The 24,607-nt window shown below is 39.4% G+C and overlaps 1 protein-coding gene across 15 annotated transcripts in view; it reads left to right on the top strand.

Moving 5' to 3' along the window:
* Positions 1-24,607, top strand: part of SEMA5A (semaphorin 5A) — a 353,459-nt gene that overhangs the window by 102,644 nt on the left and 226,208 nt on the right. For all 15 annotated transcript variants that reach the window (XM_075744800.1, XM_075744790.1, XM_075744785.1 and 12 more), the window contains one exon: positions 8,172-8,367. In XM_075744800.1, the coding sequence (XP_075600915.1) occupies positions 8,238-8,367 (130 nt within the window). In that variant the 5' untranslated portion in view covers positions 8,172-8,237. The remainder of the gene's footprint in view (positions 1-8,171; positions 8,368-24,607) is intronic.

Here is a 24,607-nt window from a genome sequence, read left to right as displayed (position 1 = left end):
GCAGTGCTGGAGAGCTGGCTTTGATGACAGATTCTTCTTTTATGAGTTGTCACCATCAGCTACAGATATTAGCAGGCTTTTGGCAGAATGTCACTGTGAATTTAAGGATTGATTTTTGACTGCGTTAGTCAATGACAGCTGATGTGTGACTGCCTCTTGCAGATCTTAAAATTCATGCCACTGCAGAAATAAATGACAATATTAAAAAAAATAGTTGAAGGAACTTGGTAATCAGTTTGTTAATTGAAGCTGACTCTCACTTTATGAGAAGACAAATTAGAATATGCTGCTCTGCTGCATAGCAAACAGTCTTCATGGCTGGATTCAATGATGAAACACGATAGTATATGGCTGGATTATTTCACTGAAGAGGCTCTATAGTCTCTAGTCTCATCTTGATGTTTAATGAGATGATCTTTGAGCTACTGCTCTAATCTAAATGTGTATCTGAGTGATATGCAAATTGTTTTGCTAAAGCTATACTGAATAAGGGATGTATTTCAAAGTAATTATATTATAAAGAGGTATAGCTTTTATTTGTGCATTTGACAGGGGAACAACATCAATCACTATAGTAAAAACAATTGGGTTTTTTTTGGAAACAAGATTTAAATGAGTTTTGATACTTACTCACCTTGTGTCTTTATATTATTAGGAGAGGTGTGACTGAGAAAAAAAAATCACAGTTCATTTCTGAAAAAAGTGAAATGTGAATACCTTTGATACACAACATTCACATTTTTCACTGGAGGAGAGGGGAGGACTGTAACTTGAGACTGATGCAGGCCTCTTGGTGGTCCCCCCATCCCCGCTGCCTCCAGGGCTTGTCACAATTGATGTTGCCAGATCTGGGAATTTGAAGAGTACACATCGCCTGAGAATTTAGCTAGATTTTTTGGTAGGTGTGATGACAGGGCCTTTTTTACATATTCCTTTCTCTAGCAATCATCCTCTCAAATGATTTTTGTGGATTTGAGTAGTTTGACTTTAAAAAATGAAAAAACATTGCAGAAAAAAGGCACTGAGCTACATCCTAGGGGTGTTCGTGTATTCCAGTTTTATGACCATATGACTGCTGATACCCTCTTTCCCGATTTGTCCATATGCTTACTAGCAATGCACAACAGTGTGGGCTTTTTTTACTAAAGACAAAACATCAGTTCTCCCTTCTTGCTCATCAGCTGCGACAGCAAGCAAATGTTCTATTCTTTTAACATATTGTAAAAAGGTGCCACTAGCTGTACAGTAGACAAACTAGGTATTTTTAATAAAATTGACATGGCCAAAGATGAAATACTTATTACTATTTCAAAGTGTGTACAGTAGCAATGTGGGACAACATCATTCTTTGGACTCATAATTCTGTTCTAAAGAACCCATACATCGTATAGTCTTTTTCATTAGGCAAGTACTTTTTTCAGGTTCATGCTTGTGCACAAAGGTGCATGTTTTCTGGAGTAGTTAGCATGAATAAATTTTTATCAAACTTTTGCTGTTTTGCAAAACAAGAAGTGGAGCGAAGCACCCAGGGAAAGTGGAAAAGTCGCCCACAGCAAATTACATAAGCAACATCTGTGTGAGCAGACACTGGTGTGCACGTAAAGGAACCCCAGACCAGCTTGCGGATGCACGTACCCAGAACCAGTCCTGAAACTAGCATCTTTTAACCATGCCAAACTCTGCTGTTTGTATACTCGTATTGACATAAATTCACTTCATCATTTACTTTCACAAAGCAAAGTTAAACTGACACAGAATCAGCAAAGATAATTATTTGAAAGTATCTTTGCTGCTAGACAGCTGCAGTTAGTGTGGTAACTCTTTATACAGCAGCTTATTTTAATCAAACAAAAAACGTAGTTTATAATTCAGAGGTAAATTGTACTTCCAACATGATGTATTTTAACTGATCTAGAAATATTGACATCCTGATTATTTCATTTTAAATACATGACTTCAGTGCCTGGAGGGAATAGTCTCTAAATGAATCTGCTTGGACCTAGGAGTAGCAGTTACATGCCTTGCATGCTCAGCTGTTCACAATTTTTATCTTTAGCAATAGGTATCTTTTGTTGGCTCAGCTAAAATAGAAAATATTGAATTGTTTTTTGTTTTTTGTTTCCCTCATCAAATAGCATTAATGGAGAAACTAAATACTACGTTTGTAAAAAATAATACCTTTACCTAATGGACCTTATTCACCTTTATATTTCTTCTAGGCAAGCTAGATCAAAAAAAAAGTGAATGAGGGAGAGAATAAGTGCACAAGACCCTTTACATATCTAAATAAAATGTAATATATTTCAATACATTATTTTATAGTTCTACTTTTTTTTTCTTTTTGCATCCTCAGATTCTTTTACAGACTTGTAAAATGCAGTTTGTCAGAAATCTGATTAAAGATCTGTGCTAGAAAAACTATACAGATAATATAGGTCAATGTGCTTGGTTCCCAAATGTATAGCAATAGTTAAAAAGACAGTTAATATCACTATTATGGATATGTTTGGAAGAGTTTTGACTTGACCATTACATTTCATAGTTGAAATAGATTTGCATATGGAGATTATATGGAAATCAAGGAAACTAGCCTAAACTTTTCATGTTTAGGGTTCTCTTGCCTATTGGGTCTTATGCTCCTGGCTACCTATCACTTCTTGGTGCAACAGTTGCAGTTTCAGTAAGGAGAAGGGTCTTTTTCAGGAAAGGCTCCTTTGCCCGCTTCAAGACTTCTGACTCCCAGTTGCAGTGTTGCAACCGCTGGGTACAGTGTTTAGGTGCTGCCTCCACAGGCTCACTCTTACAGCCAGTATCCAGGCAGAGATGGAACTTGTGTGGTGGTCCTTGTTCAAGGATGCACAGGAGGGAGCAAATTCTGTGGAAAAGCATTTGGTTTTGAAGGTTTTTCTAAGGTGTTGGTTTAACTGTTCATGCTGTCGGTACATGTTGAAGGTGTGTCTTCTGTTTGGGGTTTTTTTGAGGGTTTTTTTGGGTGGGATTGGGGGGGTGGAGGGGTTTGGTTCTTGCAGGTGTGCATTTTTTGTTTTGGTTTTTTTTTAGTTTGATTGGGGGTTTTTGTTGGGGTTTTTTGTTTGTTTATTCAGATTGTTCATTATTTTTTCTAGCACTGTATTAAGTGGAATATCTAGCCACCTTTTTCTTTCTCCTTCTGTGCATGGTCTGGTCTAAGGAAGTGTATAGTGAGTTCCTGTTCCTCCCAGTTGCTCAGCTGACTTAAAGCTTTTCCTTTTCTCATGTGAGAACTTCTGATGAGGTTTCTATCTGCTACCTTGATTTACTGTTCTCTTGTCTGATTAGGGTCTCTGAAGACTCTCCTCTGAGTAGTTGCAAGTAAGCTTCTATTTGCAGTTCCTTGCAATGTATTTAATGCAGTTAAATTAATACATCTAAAATAACTAATACAGTTAAATTAATAAAATAGCACAGTACATTTAAACAGGTAGAGGTAGGGAGAAATTTAAACTGTTACTGTTTTTCTCTGAGACATATTATCAGAAGTGCATTCACATCCTTTTTTGTCTATCCTTCAAAGACCAACCTTGTCTTTGGATATTCTGGTTGAGAGAAAGGAGTGTTTCCTGCCTCCATTTTTACCATGTGAGATGCATGCAGCGAGAGGAAGAGTTCAGCTAGGTAGGATTTTTGGCCCCCAAAATTTCCCACATCATAACTATATGTATAAACAACTATGTCAGAGACCAACTATGGCATGTAAGTAGCCTGTCTTTCCAGAGGATGCTGTTTGGATTTAGAGGCTGAGGAAAGGTATCATTGTGAAGGAATCTTTTCTTCTGTTACTGAGTTCTGCAAACAGGAGATAGGTGGGGAGAAATCCTCTTGATCCCTGCAGGGTACAAGACATCAGACATATCAACATTTACATCCTGGTCCTTTACCAGGATTAGTCCCGTGAAAGTCAGTATCCTTTTTCTAATGGAAACCACAGCATCCATAAGATACTAAATCTACTGCACAGATATCTGGATGAAGAGTGCTTTTCTTTCTTTGTGGAGAAATATAATTCTCTTTTTGTTGTGTCCTGGGTACAGCTGTTTTTTGAAACTTTGGCTGGGATATAGGAGCCTGGTTACATAAAGACCATTGAGCTTCATTTACAGCCAGGGAGACCGAGAAGGCTGAGCTTATAGATTTGAGTTGGAAGGGACCTTAAAGATCATCTAGTTCCAACCCCCCTGCCACAGGCAGGGACCCCCTCCACTAGACCAGGTTGCCCAAAGCCCCATCCAACCTGGCCTTGAACACTTCCAGGGAGGGGGCATCCACAGCCTCTCTGGGCAACCTGTTCCAGTGCCTCACCACCCTCACAGAAAAGAATTTCTTCCTTATATCTAATCTAAATCTATCCTCTTTTAGTTTAAACCCATTACCCCTTGTGCTATCACTCCATGCCCTTGTAAACAGTCCCTCTCCAGCTTTCTTGTAGGCCCCCTTCAGGTACTGGAAGGCTGCTAGAAGGTCTACCTGGGGCTTTCTCTTCTCCAGGCTAAACAATCCCAACTCTCTCAGCCTGTCCTCATAGGAGAGGTGCTCCAGCCCTCTGATCAGCTTCGTGGCCCTCCTCTGGACTCACTCCAACAGCTCCATGTCTCTCCTGTACTGGGGCCCCCTGAGCTGGATGCAGTACTCCAGGTGGGGTCTCACAACAGCGGAGTAGAGGGGCAGGATCACCTCCCTCAACCTGCTGGTCACACTTCTTTTGATGCAGCCTGGGACATGGTTGGCTTTCTGGCCTGCAAGAACACAGTGCCAGCTCATGTTGAGAACTGGGCAATCACCAACCGCATGAGGTTTAACAAGGGCAAGTGCTGGATTCTGCAACTGGGAAGGGGCAACCCTGGCTATACATACAGTATACATATAGTCTGGGCAATGAGACACTGGAGACCAGCCATGCTGAAAGGGACTTGGGGGTCTTGGTCGACAGCAAGTTGAACATGAGTCAGCAGTGTGCCCAGGCTGCCAGGAAGGCCAACCGTATCCTGAGGTGCATCAAGCACGGCATTGCTAGCCAGTCTAGGGAAGGCATTGTCTCACTCTGCACTGTGCTGGTGCGGCCTCACCTCAAGTACTGCGTGCAGTTTTGGGCGCCACAGTACAAAAAGGACATAAAACTATTGGAGAGTGTCCAAAGGAGGGCAACAAACATGGTGAAGGGTCTAGAGGGGAAGATGTATGAAGAGAGGCTGAAGACCCTTGGTTTGTTCAGCCTAGAGAAGAGGAGACTGAGGGGAGACCTCATCACGGCCTACAGCTTCCTCACGAGGGGGAGCGAAGGGGCAGGCGCTGATCTCCTCCCTCTGGTGACCAGTGACAGAACCCGAGGGAATGGCATGAAGCTGCGATGGGGGAGGTTTAGGTTGGATATCAGGAAAAGGTTCTTCACTGAGAGGGTGGTCAGGCACTAGAACAGGCTCCCCAGGGAAGTGGTCACAGCACCGAGCTTGACTGAGTTCAAGAAGCGTCTGGACAACACTCTCAGTCATATGCTCCGATTCGACTGGTCCTGTGTGGAGCCAGGAGTTGGACTCGATGATCCTTATGGGTCCCTTCCAGCTCAGGATATTCTATGATTCTCGTCCCCCAACACCCTCAGGGCTTCTCTCAGTCCAATTTCCACCCAGCCTGTAGATGTGCTTGGGATTGCCCTGACCCATGTGCAGGACCTTGCACTTTGCCTTGTTGAACTTCATGAGGTTCACATGGGCCCACCTCTCCAGCCCGTCAAGGTCCCTCTGGATGGCATCCCTTCCCTCCAGCATGTCGACCACACCACACAGCTTGGTGTCGTCAGCAAACTTGCTGAGGGTGCACTCGATGCCACTGTCCACGTCACAGACAAAGATGTTAAACAGTGCCAGTCCCAGTACTGACCCCTGAGGAATGCCACTCGTCACTGTTCTCCACTTGGACATTGAGCCATTGACGGCAATTCTTTGATTGCGACCATCCAGCCAATTCCTTATCCACCGCGTGGTCCATCCATTGAATCCATGTGTCTCCAATTTAGAGACAAGGATGTCATGCGGGACAGTGTAAAATGCTTTCCACGTATCCCCGTAGATGATGTCAGTTGCTCTGTTTCATTTTATTCTTGTTTAATTTCTGTCCATTGTATTCACACATTTGTGGGTATTTCTGAGACTTTACAAACTGAAAGAAATAAAGTTTTTGTTTCTTTAACATGAAAGTACCATATTCCTATGTGTTGGAATAGCTGTTGCTGTACTGTGTGCAAGAAAAACAGCTTTTGAGTCTATGATGTGGTATTTGTCTTTCATTTTGCTTCCTAAATACACATACATAATCTTACAGAAACCTGAATTAGAACTAACTGTTAGTAATGTATAGTCTGTAGGTCAGTAATATCCATTAGCTATGGTATAACCCACATAAACTGGTTGAATTTGGATAAGAATAGTGCATAATGCTCAAAATGTCACCCTTGCAGAAAATGTACTACCAAAACATTTGAACAGGAGCTTTTTGCCACTATATACATGATTGCACAGAATTTCTATACGCAGATACTGCCTGCTGTGAGCCCCAAGCAATTTATAGGGACAGATTCATACTGGAGTATGACATCATAAGATATACTACTTAGAAAGGTAAGAATATGAATTTAACTGCCTAGAAGCTTCCCCCTCCCCCTTATTTTTTCTGAAACATAAGTGAATGTAGCAGAGAAGCTAAAACTGACTATTAAATTTATGTACCACTCAGAACTATTATATCTTTGATATATTTATTTTAGTTTAAAATAATGAGTATTAGATGGGTTCAGGTCTTAGCTGGAAGGCTTCTAAAGGCAGCAAAATAAAGGGGTAAGAGAAGAGCAGTTCATCTTATGACGGCTTGTGCTACAGTAATGTTAGGGAGCAATGTTTACAACCCATTCTGCTTTCTGACTGTAGCTTTTAAAACACATTGGTCTTACTGTGGAGTGTATTTTAATTAACAGCCCTTTGTTTCATGTGTTGAGGAGGTTTATTTTACACAAATAGAAAGTTTTCACCTTATTAAACAGCACACTACAGTTCAGTGAGATCAAATGCATTAAAAGTCAATATTGCTGATTAGTTTTTCCTGAGTTGCTCCATTAATTAGCAGAATGACATTTTTGACATTATGGAGTTTTCTCAAATCTCTAGTATTCCTCCCACCACCCCCACCCCCCCGAAAGGCAGTGATGCCTCATAACTGTGTGCTATCAGCAAGCAAGCTTGCTCAGTAAAGCTGCTAGTGGTGAATGTTTTTTGGATCGCAGCGGTTAGGTTGTTACTACTTGGAATGTTTGTTATGATAAAGCTAAAGGAATTGGGTTGGATCTAAAATTATATCCACATTGTGAATATTCTGTTACTTATAAGTGTCTGTTTATTGAATGTTTCAAAAAATCAGGTAGCTGAGACTTCAACTTTATTCTGGTACTGAATCAAAAACATTACATCATTGACTGGTGTCTAGATTTTAGTAGAAAGTGGTCTTCAGCATTAGAAGCTGCAATACACAACCTTGTCATCAGTCTTGGCAAATGGGTAGGGATTAAGCCAGTGTGAGAACCAGTGACCCTCCCTCCTGTAAAGCGAAAGTATGTTGTCAGAGCATTGAGGTGAATCTTGTCCTACCACTTTCTGTGCTGTGCTATACATACTCTATGGAAAGGCAAACGATATATGCTCTAAGGCTGTTTTGTCAAAACAATAACGTGAAGGAGCAATTCCTTTCCTACTTTATAATCCCAAGGAATCAAAGCACTCTTTCCTTTGGGAGGAAGGCAGGGGGAGGGGTCCAAGTGGAACATAGATTTAGATAAATTTTTGTATTTAAAAAAGAAAATAATTTAAAAATGTTGCAAAACATTATTTTCCCCACACAACTTGTAAAATGAAACTTCAAAGTAGGAGAGGGGGTATGAATAACAGTTTTTGAATCCTGCTGAGTGATAAAAGAATTGTGTAACTGATTATAAGTTTTTGTAGTAATTAGAGGAGCAGCTGATAGCATAGTTTTGAGGAATCAAATACTATACAGACAAAGCAATATTGTTTTGTTTTAATCATCAAGAATTGTCTAATTTTTTCTGTGGTTTGCTCTTGTACTTGAGTAAATTTCTTTGAATTCTCCAGGTGCTTTTTCCACGTGAGTGCAAGAAGAGTAGCCAGTTAAAAGAAGTGACTGCTGTGGAGAACAGCATGACCGCCATGAAAGGAAGCTGCCTCCTTGCACTGCTGTTGGCAGGAGTTGGGGTATTGGCAATATTGGATTCAACAACAGAAGATACCCACTGCCACAGAGCTGAGCACCCAGTAATTGCATACAAAGGTAAGGGGTAAGCGCAAAAAAACTTTTCCAGAAGTAGGCTAAAGATTGTGTAATCTCTTAATGGAATCGTCTGTTATTAATGTATAATGGTATTAAAAAAGAGTGCATTCAGTGTTGTTATATAGTGACCTGGACTGTATTCCATACAAGTTAAATACAACTAGGCTTGCAAAGTTTGTTCACAATTTGGTGCTGAACGTGTCATTTAAAGGTGGGTGACTCATTTTCCTCTGTGATTAAAACTAGACTGTACTGTTGCATGGTGTTGTTCCTTTCCAGGTGCAGGACCATGCATGTGTACGCTTAATTTCATGAGGTTGCTCTTGGCCCATTTCTCCAGCCTATCTAGGTCCCTCTGGATGACATCCCTGCCCTCAAGCTTATCAACTGTTTCTCTGAATTTGGTATTATCTTCAAACTTTACACACGGCACTCTGTTGCCTCCCCTTGCTAATTGATTAAGGTGTTAAACAGGACAGGTCCCAGGATCAACCCTTGTGATACTCCACTTGTTACTAGCCTCATGGTGGAGTAAGGTCCATTAAACATTTAGTCTCTGGGCTTGGTCATCCAACCAGCTTTTTACCCATCTGGTTGCCCTCCTGATGAGACAGACCGTAGCATCCTAACTTACAGTGAGACAGTGTTGAAAGCCTTGAGATAAGTGACTTTCCCCTACTCTCCCCTAATCATTAAAACTAGTAATTTTATTATAGAAGGTAATTAGGTTGGCCAGGAATTATTTACCCTTGGAAAATCCATGTTGACAGTTCTCAGTCACCACCTTCTCATCCATGTATCAAAAAAAGTGCATTCCAACAGACTAACTCTGTAACTTTCCCAGGAGCTTAAGTGAGATGAACTGGCCTGTAGTTCCCACATTTGTTTTCCTGCAGTTACTGAGGATCTTCCCTCATCTCTCAGAAATAAGGAGTGGCCAGTTATCTCAGTGTCCGTGGATGCATCTTCTCTGATCCTATGGATTTATATAGGTTGGGATCTTGCAAATCATCCCTGACTCAGGCCAGGTACTGCTGGTAATTCTGGAACCCCTTTGATAAACATCAGATGCCTTTGAGACCTTGTTGGTGAAGACTGAAACAAAGGAGGTCATCTGTCTGCTGGCACTAGATCACCTGCCCGATTCAGCAACAGGCTTATATTTTCCCTATTTGACCTTTCATTACTATCATAGCAGTAATAGCTGCTCTTGTTGCCCTTGACATTCTGTGCAAGTCTTAACTCCTGTTGAACTTCATTTAACCTGACACAATCCTTACATGCCCATGCGGTGTTTCTAAATTCCTCCTTCGTCACCTTGTCCCTGCTTACACCTCATACATAAGGCCTTTTTTGGATTGGAGCTCCACAGTGTGTTCCTTGCTTTGCCAAGCTGGTCTCTTTATACACGTGGTTGTCATCTGGGGTATTGGGATGGACTGTTGGGGAACTGTTGGAACAAATCTAAGAACACTCGGAGGATGTTTTCTATGAAAACCTGGGGCATGTAATAACTGATTTTTTTTTTTATTTGAGTTGAGATTTTTCCATTAGTGTCGCAACTTAGAGTTCCAAATAGTTTGTAGCTATGAGGATGTAGGGATTAAGATATATTATATTACATATTGCATTCCTCCTGTTTTTCTAAGAAGCACATGTGTATTTTTTTTGTTCCGATGAATTAGGATTTATTGAATTTTAATTGAAAAAAGATTTGTTTCCATTCTTTTCATAAAGTTAGAGAAGATAATGTTGTGTTTTTGACAGAAAGTATTTTTATTCTGGCATTTTAATGGTTTAATAAGAGTAATGGTACCAGCTGTCCATTTCTCCAGTACATTGGAGAATGAATTGAAGTGGTTACGTTCTGTACCTGGGAACAGCAAACCATCAGTCCATTGTCAAGGAGGGACCTTTATCTCTCATTTATTGGTGGACTAAATAGTATGATTTATTCTGGTGAAATACCTGGTTTTCTTAGCATTCATGTTGTGTGTATAATGTAGTTAAATAATGTTATTTTTATCATAGCATGCATACACAATTTTGTAAATTAAAATAGCACTGTTAAAATTCTGGCACTTAACTGCTTAATTTCACAAACTAAGGGATCATTGCATGTACTTTTTTTAGTATATGCAACTGTAAAAGCAAATAATTGAAACTTGTTGCCAGAGCCACGTGCTAAAAGTTGATTAAAAAATGCATTGGTTTATGAATCTGATTCAGCCAACATTTAGGAAAGTAGCTTGAACTTAGCATGATCTTGCCTTTTAGACCATTATGTCTGTCATATTTAATTGTGGTGTTCTTCCAGTTCTAAGTTACTATGCTAAGGCTTTTTGGGACAGAGACCTCCTCTGTCATCTTGTTTCAGATGCACCTTTTGACGTAGCCAGAGATAGTGTCACAGTTAGTTTACTGAACAAAACCATTTCCTTTTTGCTGTAACTATGTATGAGAAATACAATTATATAGAAGCATTAATTGTCAGGTTGTTAATTTGAGATTTAGTAAGATTTTCAATGCCAGACTCCCTATTGACCTTTGTGGTAAAAATATCATTAATCAGTACGTATCCATGAAATACCTTAGCTTTTATGAACTGACATGTCTTGAAAAAGTTTTCCTTCACTTAAAAATATTCTGACAAGCTGTAGTACATACTCACCGTAATAATCTGTCAGGAATCATCAGTAAATCTTAGAAAGTACATGTAGAAACATATTTGCAATACAGTATACAATATGTGATAGGTAACATAACTGGTGTGGGCACACAGTTGCAGGACTGCTAGTTAAGGAAAACAAAAGATACAAGATGGAAGGAAAAGGTGACTGAGAGGTTTGTCTTTGAGCCTGTATCTTAGGTATGGACTACTTGTAGTATGGAAGCATAGAGACGTGTGTGAGAAGAGCTACTCTGTGAATGAATCCTGCAGTAGGAGTTGGTAGGATTCAACCATCCCTCTTCCTGATTTCTGTATTCTTCCTGCGGCATTTACTGACTTTATGAATGCCTATAGGAAAATGCCCTCTGTTGCAATTGACATTGTTAGTTCTGACAGACCAACACAGAGTCCTGAAATCAATTCTTAACAGCTATGAAATCTTTAATTTGAATGCTGCATTAATACCCTATTCTGTAAAGTCATCTTGTAATAATAGTAAATCCACCACAGCTAAATGCTGTGTGGGATGCTGAACATCAACCAAGGCTGAGTGGTATTGAGTGGTAGATACTTTAAAGCTTGTAAACTCAGTACTAACTTTACAGAGATATCAACTCTTTCGTTTTATTTATAACTGGCTAAAACCATCTTTGCAGTTTCTGGTATGCCAAATAGCAGTGTACTTATTTGATTTGTCTTCCTTTGAGAGGCATGGTAGATGGAGTATAAACTATTAAATAAAACTAATGGAGTGAGAGTCTGGTGTAGCGTATGGATGAACAGCTGCAAAAAACTAATAAAAAGAAAAAGTAGTCCCCAGGAGTTGTCATGGTGAAATATGGAAAGGGAGTGTATCTCCTGAAAGAGCTTACTTTCCCACTGCCAGTCAAAAACTGCTCACTTAGGCGATGATCCTGTCAAGCTACGTTTTGTAGAGAGGCATATACTATTTCTATCACTGATTTTCCCAGCTAAATAGTTTTAGCTGAAAGACTGTGATGTATCTCCTGATATCAAATGGCAAGAATTTAATCCACCAGTTGAGAACCTTTACTCAAGTACTTTGTTTGCCAGTGGAAGAGGTTGCAGAAGCTGAGGAGATGCATACACTTTCCAAAGGTTTTTGACATGATCTAAAAAATCTCTTTCATTTTATGTTTCTCATACACAATAATAATAATAATGTTGCAATTTGTTTATCTGCATAATTAATGTTAGGAATGCATAACGCACCTTTTCTCTCTCCTGGAAACTATAACAAATAAGAAAGTCTACTGTAGATCTGAAAATGTTTCAGCTCTAAAATCTATTGTCATAGGTCTTCCCTAGATTAGAATAAGGCACTTTATGTCTTGCTTGGAAGCTGGAAATTTCCTTTTCTAATTGTTTAAAGTTGGTAGCAACTATCACAGAGATCAGATTTATATTCAAGCAGACCTCTAAGTATGGGATAGATTGACAGGATCATCCTGGTAGTGTGCAGTTCAGTGTTTTATGTGGTGGGACTAACTGATGATGCGTAGTCCCTCTTTTAAGTTCCTTTCTCTCCAAGGAAGAGTGCCTCCAAATGTGCAAAGGTGTGCTAGTCTGTTGAAATTCAGGGTTTAAAAAAAAAAAAAAAGAGTTAAAAAATAAATAAATCTACATAAGTTACATGCATGCACTGAGGATTCGTCAGCTATGCTAGCATAAGTCCAACAGAAGCATTAGAATCAAGAGGTTATAAATCATGTGCAACTTATAGAACTGGGTGCAGGGAAAGAAGGTGCGGGTGACACAGTGGACGGAGACTCATAGTGTGAGATTATTGGTCTTTGCATACATTTTCCATATGTTTACAATGTGTAAATAGGTATATTTATGCTTGAAATAGCTTAGGAGTTAAGAAGAAGAAAAAGGGCTGAAATAAGCTGGTCATTAACGATAGAGCCTTATAATTTTAATTTTTATTAAATTTTATTTTATCTGGATATGCTTTCATGTGCATGTAGATATAAAATGTTAGCTCTGTAAAGTATATTAGGGTTTACTGATGGTCAACTTCTTAGAAAACACACTCTCTTAATATAGTAAAGGCATGTGTTCAGCCTAAACAGTTAGAAAATGCTGTGGAAACCAGATTTCCTCTGGGTAGGAACAGTGAGGGGTAAATCATAGGCGAACTGTTTAGAAAAATAAGATGCCTATGAGAAACAATAACTGTTTATAAAAGTTGAACTATTCTTAGGCAAAACCCAAAGCAAACCAGTTGAGTAGTGTAATGTTTGTCTAAATATTTCCATAGGTTTCAAAAACACTTAGCCACCTGCTCTACAGAACCTCTGTGGCAGCTCTCTGCAGAGCTGATATTTTATTACTGATTTAAAAAAAAAAAAAGGTGTAAAAGTATCAGTGACACCTTGTTTCCCCCCACATTTGCTCTATTTTGAAACTGTCAGACCTGTCAAAGCTCGCATGCTCAGCTGAAGACCTGGGCTGTAGGCAGACCCCATCAATGAGGTAGAACTGAAGGGACCATCCCAGCTGCTTAGCTGTGTGTGGAAAACACACAGGAAACGGTGGTTTCCTGAGCTGGAAAAAAAAAATTGACCCAACCCCAATTTCAGGTGTGAAGTTATAACTATTGACTGTCCTGCAGGTTGCCTGTGTGAAATTTAATTTCTTAGGCATTTCTGTCAGAAATAAAGTGTGGTTGTGAACTTGACTTAATTGATGTTGAGGGTACAGCTGAGATCATCTGCTCTGGGGCAAATCTCACTCTTTTATGCTCCCGTAAAGTAATCAGAATTTAAGATTGTGCTGTCTCAACAAAAAAGCATCAGTTTGACATAATTTTAGAAGCTGTATTTAGTGATATTTTAAATACATGCTGTGCTGTAAAGAAGTTATCTGTTGAATAAACATGCTCAAAAATAACGTCTCAATCCATAGAAGAAATGAACATAAACCCTTCATTTCTACTTGAGGTTAACCAGAAAAGAAAAGTAGCATAGTTATTTTTTTATTCCTTGGTTTGGGAATCCTGAGAAATATATTTTCTTAACCTTATTGTCTAACCACCACAGAATTCCCTCCCTTGATGTTTGTCTAAGCAATATAGACTCAGTACGTCCCTCTGCTCATTTTATCATGCGGTTTGTATATGGAGTGCATGCACTTAACATGTGCCAAGAGGAAATAACATGTGGGCTGAATGAAGACAGATACATGATGTATGAACTTGTTTTTGTTTGTACTCTCTTCTCTTTTCCCTAATCTTGTTGCAAGCTACTGTTTAAACTAATAGTAGTCTACTACGCTCAGTATTTATTGCTTTTTCCTTCTCTTTCCACTGGTTTTCAAAAACACACTTTAAAGACCTCCTGCCAGCTTCAGCAGTGGGATTGAGGTGTATTGCTTTCCACCCCCTGTCCTCTTTTCGGTTTTTCTTTAAATAAAGATGATTCATCAGTGAAGAAAAGTTGATTGCTAAATATTGCAACTATGGTTTGTCTAGACGATAGGACTATGAGATTGCTTGCAGTACTCTACCAAGAACCAGCCCCTTTTAAGGAGAAAAATAATTTCTCCACCAGTTGTATATTTTTTTGTATCAAATCAGGTTTGCCTTTAATTTTTTACAGGAGACTAAGCACCTGCTGGGGAATGGCAACGTTCAGCTGCTTACAGTTAATTTTAAAAATGATAGCTTTGAAGACAAAAGGATACTATCCCATTACTGTTTTCCTGAATCACCCAGTATCTTTGGTGTGCGTTCCGATAAAAACCAGGGTATGGCAGGGACTGACTTTTCTAAGCAAAGGACTTGCATACTGGCTAACTACTTTTTTTTTTTGGCAGAAGTGATCATGTTTTAAAGCAATTATCAACTTAGAGTTCTTTTGGCATCCCAGCCAAGTGCTGGACCATCATAGAATGTTAATAATTTTAATAAGTTTCTAATAATTGAAAATCAGCAGTTGCTGCAATGGCTAGTGAGCTGCACAGACACATCCTATGAGCCTTTCCATTGCCTTTCCTCAGCTGATTTCTTCCCTGTTGCCCTAATGTGGAAGTTTGGAGCATGTGTGATTTCCTGGTTGGTAACAAAGCAGCAGGATGAGTGGGAGACTCCTGCCACATTCCACTAGCTGTGCAAAGCAGGCAGATGGAATTAAAATCTGGTTTTTGTTCTTTTTTTTTCCCCCTCCTTCTTCAAAAGACATGTATTTTTGATGGAGATGGGCATTTTTACTGAAAGATTGTAAAACATCCCAACTGGAATATGCTAAAAAACTAGATCAGCAACCAAGAAATAGGGTTTCTAAGCAGCTGAAGATCTGTCATCTTCTGGAAGATCTGGTGTGTTTAAAGATAAGAGGAAACACAATATTACTTTGATTTTTCTCTATTTTATGGTTTTTTTCCACCAGACAGTATTTCAGTTTTTTTCATAAGATGTTTAAGTTATACTCTGTCCCTTCTGTTGATAAGCTATCAATAGAAGTGTGAGCATTCTATTGATCTACCCCTTGGAAAAGGCATTAATGAAGCATATCCATTGTTTCTAAATTGTCTGGCACAGTGTAAATTATGTTTTGCTGAAGTTTTAAGTTCTCTATGCGTAACCTCCACGCTGGCTCATGTGAATGATTCTTCTCCCTCTTCAGGGACTGCATTACAACAGGTCTGAAGCTAATGAGCATTGACTGAAGAGGAAGAGCACGTATATGGCTAGTTAGCATTGCACAGCTAAGGAGCTGGAAGTTGGCCCTTTTTAACTTGCCTTGGTGTAACCCATTTGTGCCCAGCTGTTCCTGGAGCTTGTGGCTGCACAGGTGTCACAGCCCGGCAGGACGCAGTTGTGCTGTGTGGAGTGGGTGGCCCTGAGGGCTCCACTGCTGGCAAAGGGTGCCTGTGCAGCCTGCCTGGCCTCTCACAGCAGCAGCAGGAGCAGCACGGCTCTACGTTCTGCAAGAACCGTCCTTAATTCAGTTCTTCTCGCTTGCTTCTCCTGAAGTAACCTAGACTGCTAGTTCATGAAAGATGGTGACAATTGCATTTACTGGCCTTCTGATCCTGGGGAACTCTGATTTTGTACTTGGTAGTTACCAAATTTCTGGAAAGACTCGTTCTGCTGGTCTTCCCTTCCAGGTTCTGCACAGCATTTATGGGGGCTGTCTTGCACTTACTTGGTTGCACCTGCTGCCCTTACTGCCTGTCACTGAATGTCACCTTCTGCTGGCTCTTGCATCGGCTGAGAGATCTGGGGAGATCCTGGCCCACCCTTGGGCCTTGCCTGGAGCTCTACAATTCCAGGAATCTTAGAGGTGTGGAGGAAAAACATTTGTTAATTTTCCCTTTTCTCCCTTAATTTCTTAAATAAACTTTGGTACTTTGTGTTTATTTGATAGAATGGGTGGAAGCAGAGAGGTGCAGTCAGTGCTACTTCAAAGTGATTTTTTTTTTTTCACATGCTGTCTTTTCCTGCCTCCCTTCTGTGACACTGCTCATTTCCTATTGACAGGACTATAGGATGCTGAATAGCAGCTGATTTTGTTTGCGTGGCTGAACATGGTAGATACTTGTTACATGGCAATTTGTCACATTCAGGTGAGACCATGCTTTGACTTGTCATAAGCTTGTCTTTCCACTTACAGTGCTCACTTCAGGTTTTGTTCTAAAGGCTTTATGGACAAAGAAATGCAGTTCTCCTCTACCATTTCTGAGAATTAAGAGCTCACCATTTTTCAACTAGCTCTACAAAAAATCAAGTAAAGTAGTTGTTAATAATGACAAATACCTAGAGTTTGACAGTGCCCTTTAGAAGAAAAATTTCTACAAAGAGAAGTGCTGTTCTGTTGTTTGTGGGGTTGTGGTTTTTCTTTTTCTTTTTCTTGCTTGTTGTTTGTTTTTTTTTTTTTATTTGGCTTGGGGGCATCCTTTTGTTTTGTGGTGGGGGAGTAGAGGGGGTGGAGAGTGTTCCAGTTTGAAGTCCTGGCTCCAAACTCTTACCAAGATTAGTGTCAGGCTTGACCCTGTATGCCCTTTCTGTTACAATATGACTTGTTTGGCTTGTCTTTGTATTTTTTGCATGAAATATCTTCAGACCTGAAAATACTTCATGAGCAGAATTGATGGCATTGAGAAATTGTATTATGCTAAAAGAATGTAAATAAAGAAGTTTAGTATGTTTATATGCCAACATAAATAAAAATGTGTCGTTGCAAGATGGCCAGTTCTAGAAACAAGATCTTACTAATTGAAACATAGGTATTTCCCATAAAAATAACACAACATTATTATAACTATCTATAGGCAGTTGGCTTTATGCTTCTGTTTGCTACAATACATTTATAAAAATTGAGCAAGTTTCTTTACAAAACTCAATGTCGAAACCAAATACTGGTTTCCCATAACCATACAACATGATTTCCTTCAAAATGAATTCTGTGGCTGGTTGCCAAAGCCAGCATGTAAGTGTTCAAACATGAAAGGTTAAGCCTCTCTGAAGAGAGGGCATGACTAAGGATGTCAAATACGTTACTTGACATCGTGGTCAGTAACAAGTATGTTACTGACGTGGTCAGTCTGTCCCTCTGCATCACGTTCGGGAAGACAGGCAGCGGCAGCGCTGGAGCCAGAGCTGGTAACTGGGAGGGGGGAGCTGTGCTTGCTGGGAAGAGCATGTGGGGTGTGCGCTGGTTGAGGTGTGAAGTTACTGGGGTTTGACTGACAGAACTTCCCCAGGGCAAAATAAACCTTTCACCCGTGTGGGAAGGTCACATGCAGCAAGTAGTATTTCCATGTGTCAAAACACAGCTGAGCTTCATGACATAATTTTAACAGCTCAGAAAAAGTCCTTGTTATAGTAGCATGTTCATTGTTGCCTACCCTGCTGAATGAGTCCCTACCCTGAAGTGTGGATCAGCTGACCTGCAAGGTGATTTACAGTGTAAATTGGGTGAAAGTCTCTCTTGGTTCATCCTTCTTCCTTCACTGGTGGTTTTTTCTGTCTCCTCAGAATTCTCACACCCCTCTTATAATTTTTTTTTATTTTAATTCTCTTCTGTTGATTAGCTTTCTGTACTCTCTCCTCCCCCTTTTCTGCTTTTAAATTATATGTTTCAGGTTTAGACCATTCCTCATTTTTAGAGATTGGATTGAGACATAATGTTAATATTTGATTGATAATACTACTGCTGTCTACTCCTTATACTTTTTTTTTTTTTTGCCCATCTTGAACTAGCAGCTGACACAAACAGGATATTAAAACAGAAGGAACATAAGTCTGGTGCAGAATAATAATTTTTGTGTTTCCCTGAGGTTTTCTCTCCTCCTTTGTCTTCTCCCTGGTGTGTTCCCGTCATTCTTCTGGTCTTTGCCTCTATGCCCTCTATCTAAATCTTACATAATGTAGTCCTTCCATACATATGCTGTCCGTCAGGCTTCCCTGTCTCTCAAAGCGTGTGACTGTTTTCTCACTATGTCCAACACATTCCCTGAACATTTTTTTGAAACTCTGGATGTTTGCTTCAGCACCTTTCATTAGCACTGCACTGTAAATGTTTATGTGTTGTATACCTTCTTGTGCCTCCTTACCTGAACATCATCCTATCTCTGCTTTAATCTGCTTCTAATCTGATGACAGGCTTCTGGTCACTTTTAATCTTAAAAACTGTTGCGTTAGGGTTGGGGTTTTTTCTTTTTGGTTTGGGGTTTTGTTTTTGGTTTTTTTTTTTTTTTAAACTGTGCAGTTTGTACGTGTTTTATGTTTCTGGCCCGGATGCCTTCTCTTTTGCCTGGATATATGTGTATGTTTATATGGAAGAATCTTAACTTAAAGTCATACAACCTATTAACCTTTCTGTCACGTGTAGTCTGCTAGAATAAATTGGTTATAGTAGTTTCCAAAATTCCCTCAGATCTCTTTGCTTCCTGTCTAAGCTCTTTCTTCTAATGCATGGTAAGCTATTTACTGATATACAGAAGACTCATCTTAGCTGTGAAATGCAATGGAGGTGACTCCTTGGTTGCTCTTACAAGCGTGACAACTGAAATCTGTCGTGTCATTCTCCAGGTGCCCCCCTCTGGAAATGCTTTGTTTGTTTGTTAAGCATCCACTGCCCCTGAGCTCTTATCTGTTGCATGGTCAGGTGTATACACAATTCAAGAAGAGTGGGGTTGCTAAATCTGCTTCTGACAGCTTCAAGGAAACAAAGTTTGATTATTACTAGGAAGACAGCAGTTTCCCACAGCTGAGATAGTGGAGAGTCTAAACAGTGCAAGGGCAGATTGCAATCCCTACTGTGTTTCTACAGCAGTGGGTTTGAGTTTATGTCACGGTGATGTCATTTGGGCTGATACTTATGAATATTACATTACAAAATAATGAGAACAGATGTATGCGATGACGAACTGGAATAAGAATGACAGTTGAATGCAATCTTCAAGTACCCAAACATGAGTCTGTATTGCATTTAAATGCATCATGGGGGAAACCCCAGAACAGAGCTCCCCAAACTCAGATGCTTCAGGTTTGGCTTCTCCTTTTTTACTTAATTTTTATTTGCCTCTCATGGTAGTCTGCTGGCATGATATTTTCATAGTTCCTATTTTGAACAATTAATAAAGACTGATAGGCTTTTTGCTTTAAATCAGACCAGGATTTGGAAATCCTGTGTCAACTGTCGGCTTACTTGACAGTCACTTTATGTTTGTTCAAAATATGGTGCAGAAGATCACGCAACTGAAAATTTTTGAAAACGGTTCTTGGCAACTTAAACTTTTGTTAAGCGTACTTAGTTATTATTTTTAAATACAATGCTATCCTCAAGTGACTGATACAGTATAATTTAAAAATATTGTAACATGAGGTACACCATGTTTGAGTCAAGGGTTTGTTTCCTTAGAAGTGGGAAGGGTATGGTTAATGAGATCTCTTCCAGCTGGCTAGTGTTACTTTGCAAAATAGGTTTTATTGTGGTGTTTTATTTTTTTGTTCTGGAATGGTCTGGGGCTCCAGTTTCATGCTGTTTCTGTGTATGAGAGAAAGAAAACTCAAAGGGGCTGTAATTGTATATCATGGCTGATACCTTGTCACTGCATAATTTCTGTAGAACTCGCAAGTGGTTCTGAGTGTATAAAAAACTGTGCTTGTAGCGCTGAAACCACTTTCATCTAGGTGGGGGTTCAATCTTTTTTCCATTACACCTTCTTGTATTTGTATGCAATGTATGTGTTTGAACAATGAAGCATAAACAATTCAAAACCCTTGTTCAGAAAAAAATAAGAAATGAGTAGTCATTGCAGCAGATGTTACTGTCTCTTCCCTGAGGGTACAGACAGTCAGAACCCAAATTCCCTTTAATTATCCCAGTAACAGACATATGCACACACATAAGAATGCAGAAATATGTACTTCTAGCTGGGGAAGCTCTGGCAGGACAAAGAAAACAGGAATGGAGGCTGGATTTTAGACCTTGAGACTTTGGAGGTTAGAGTGGATTGTAAAACCAGGGCAGGGCAATTGCTGTGACTGCGCTTGCCCTGCCTGGCGAGCGATAGACAAATCGCGGAGGCAGTGATTGTGTGCCTCATGAGAGAACCGATGGAACTGTGAGGAGTCGAATAAGAGGAAATAAGTTTACAGTAGGCTTAAGAAAGAAGTTCAAGTTCACTCATTTAATGCCAAGAAACATATACTTTAAGTATGCTTTATTTTCTGTTTTTCCCATTAATGATAAATTACTTATAGCCCTGCCTCATTACCTCCAAAATTGTTCTGAAGCTGCAATAGTTGTTTAAAAAACAAAGGCCCAATAAGCAGGTGGTGAACTTTCTGGAAAATGTCAAGAGGTTTATGATCTTTGGATTTGTTTTATTACAGATGATTTAAAGTGGAGAGGAGCTCAGGGAGCTTGGCAGAGCTTCTAGATAAGGCTAGAGCTACATATTTATTTCTTGGCCTCTGCAGTTCTCTTTGTAAGGAAAGACAAGCTTCAGGACCATGTTAGTTGTGTTGGATCATAGAAGGAAAGCAGCTACCTTGTTTGTGATCTCAGGAGACCTCCAGTATACTGGATCTTGAAAGGGAGCTGTAGTTTTGAGGTTGGTTTTGTCTTTTTGTTGTTGTTTCCCCGCCCCTGCCCCCCTATAAGCGAAGATGAGCTCTGAACTGCAGATGGAGATCTGACAGGTTTTCATGTTTCCAAAGAGGAACCAAATGTAGTGTGGTAAGACTTAAAAGAGGAATATTTTAGTTTGTGGTTGCTGATTTAATCGTGCTGGGCAAAGTGGTAACTTCATCTTTTCTTTTATAGTGGATTGGGTTGCATTAGCTAACCCTGCCTAAGCAATAGCTTTTATTTTTTTCCTTGGTGGGAAGAAATGATATTTTATTTTATATCTTCCTGGATCCCTGTTTTAGAAACTTACAGTTCTTACTGTCTAACTACTCTGTGATTACCAGAATGCCTATATTTTTCAATGTATTATCTAGATAAAAAAATAATTGATTTTTATAAGAAATACTTTTAATTTTCAGTTTTATTAAAAATTAGGGATTAGCTACTATAAACACATATTCTTTTGTTTCTCAGTTATGATGCCCACATACATTTAATTCTGTACTACTAAAGTCAGCAGTGTACTCGGCCCTGGTATAAATGCATTCTATACAGTAAAGGCTACATGCAATGTCTTGTTCATTAAACTGCAGTACTGAGTATTGCAACAGACTTATCTGTCCTAATCTTTTCATTTTACGGAGAAGCATGAAATGGTGTCAGCTGATGCTATCTTTTTGTTGTTGAAGTAGTACTTTTCTCTGCATATGTTGCATCCAGTCTGCTTCTGGTGTACTCCATTTAGATTATTAGAGCCTTCTGGTAGCAAAGACTGTTAGATCGGTTACATTCATGATCCTCCTTAACCTTGACATCTGGATGTTTGCACCATATATATGAAAAAGTGGACATGTCAACTGCGTTCTAATCTCAGTAACAGGTGGAACAGGAATTTCACTGGGGCCATTTCATTGGGATTAACTAGGCTTTTTTATTTTTTTAGGACAGATTTGTCTCTTTCTCTAAGGTTTAAATGTTAGAGTTGCTTTTTTCTTGTTTGTCCAATTGACTAAGGTTCTTGATGTTAGTAGTTTGTCCTTCTGGTATACTAAAAACGTCAGAAAAGGTACCTTCCTGGCCTCTATTTTATCCTAGTGGAATATATATGTGCTTGGCATCTAAGGGTCCCATTACTTGGATATCTTCTTTCTCCTTATACATAACTTCAACTCTGGCACTAAAATGCAATGCCAGTACTACCTTTGAGCTCTGCTGTTGTAAGAAGCATTGATAATTATTTTCTCTGCCTCTGAAAAGCGTGCTGGAGGAGGACAGGATTAGGAGCCGTGTAGAAACGGGTAATGAATGCCCAGAGTGTTGATCCAAGGCTGTAAGTATATTGAGTGCTCCCGGCTTTGCATCCGACATGGAATCTGCATGCACAGTCTAGGCAACAAGCACTCTACAGCTTCTCCCTGTGGGCTTTTCCCCAAACCTCCTGTGGAAGAGCGCTCCACAGCATGGGCAAGACACAGTCGCCTTACTGATACAGTTCTGCAAAACAACCTGCCTGGGATCATGAAGCTAAGGAGGTACATGGTCCTGGAAGCAGATCTGCCAATGTACCATTGCATATATAGAAAGCACATGTCTAGAATTACAGGTTTTGGAAAAGCAACCTGTAACGGGCAGGCCTTCTCTGTTTTGCACTGAGCTGCTGTCTTCAAAGTGTTCAGCTTCTGCCGTGGCCCTTATGGAAGAATAGCAAGTAGCAGGACAGGTGTTCATACTCAGATTTTGAGATGAGTATAATTAGCGTATTGTTTTTGCTGGAGTACTTCTAACTCCTAGAGTGAGGCTTTTCTGCAAGAGAAATGGAAACATATTTGCTGTGCTTACCGTATTTGTTATATCAGTGTTTTGGTTTATGATTTGTTTGTCTTGTCTTTGCTTGTCTTTCTCTAAAGAAATGGCACTTTTAATGATTTTATGGTTAATGCATTCAACAGGAATATACCCATCGGTAAAAGCCCATTCTGGGCTGTTTTGCAACAGCGCTAGGCTAGGATAGAGGAAGAATTTGGTCCAAAGTACAAATATGTAAAGAATGACTTTAAGTCATTAAGGAATGTGCAACAATGTACATTAGGTACAGATATGTAAAGGATGACTTTACAAATACGTGAAGGACAACTTGCATTTGTGTGGGTATAAACACTGTGTACCAGAAATACAGCCACGACATGATATCTTATATTGCCACTTACATGTTTGTAACGGTAGCTGCTTTCTTCCCTTTTACTACTATTTTTTTTTTAAACCTTATTGCTCAAAATTGCTTAAACCAAGGAGTCATTGTACGCAAATGCTGAGCAACACATGCCTTGAATAAGTCATAGAAGAATTAAATTGTTGTTCACAAACTAAGCCTCATCCGCTTTCGGATAAACAGGGGTGAATTGTGATTGGTTTCAGAAGCAGTACAGCCATTCTTTGACTGTACTGTCATGATGGAGTCCTTTTTTTTTGTTGTTGGAACCTGCAGAATAATATTTGCACTTATTTCCTTTCTTTGCTGGAGCTGTGGTACCTTTTTTCCTTTCATCTGCAGTGAGTCAATGACTTACCAGCCAAGGGTGTATTTAACGCATTTCTGTGAGGATAGAATAGTGAAAGAGCTAGAAAAGACTGGTGATTGGAAACGTAAGAAAAAAAGTATAGATGAACATGAATCATAAAAGATGCAACAGGCTCTGGCACGCCATTTTTCTTTTCTTTTTTTCCAACACAGAGAAATGCTTGTTTTCCCGAAGTTGTTCTGAGAGAATTTATTATTTGTGTAATGTTGCAAATAAATCCCGAAACAAGGCACGCTGAATGAGTGAACAGGTGGATTGCCTCTTGCCAGCCGTGACACCTCACTTAATAGATTCCCCTGAGGTTAACGGGGCTGGCACCAGGGGTGATGCAATGAAGTCAACGTGGCACATCACTGTGGAGACTTCTGACTTGTCTCGCTGCCTTTGAAGAGGATAGTAACGTAACTTGAGTATTAGAGAAAGAGAAGATCTAAGCTAGGCTAAAATCATTATACAGCTTCAGGAAGATGGGAGTTATTGTATCATCCTTAGATTAGATACGTTTATTCATAAAATAATTTTAGCATGCAGTAATATATTTTAATTTTCTTATGATAAGATTAGTGTATTTGTTGTACCAATGCCACTCAGAGACTTCTGTTAATATTGCAAAACTGCTAGTTTTCAACTGTGGTGGTATTATAATTATAATTATTTTTATTATTATTACTACTATTATTATTATTATTTTGCTAACAGAGTTTCTTCAGGAAGGTGGTACTATGCATATGTTTAACTTTGTGCTCACTATTTTCAAAAAGGACATCATGGCATGAGGTGTCACATACGTAAACCATAAACACTACAGAAATTTTTAATATCTATGTTAATTTTTTAATGAAATCAGGAGGTATTTAATGGTAAATATGAAAGTTAAAAGACAA

This window comes from Balearica regulorum, chromosome 2 (assembly GCF_011004875.1).
Source record: "Balearica regulorum gibbericeps isolate bBalReg1 chromosome 2, bBalReg1.pri, whole genome shotgun sequence".
Lineage (NCBI taxonomy): Eukaryota > Metazoa > Chordata > Aves > Gruiformes > Gruidae > Balearica > Balearica regulorum.
This window is presented reverse-complemented; position numbering and strand designations above follow the sequence as displayed.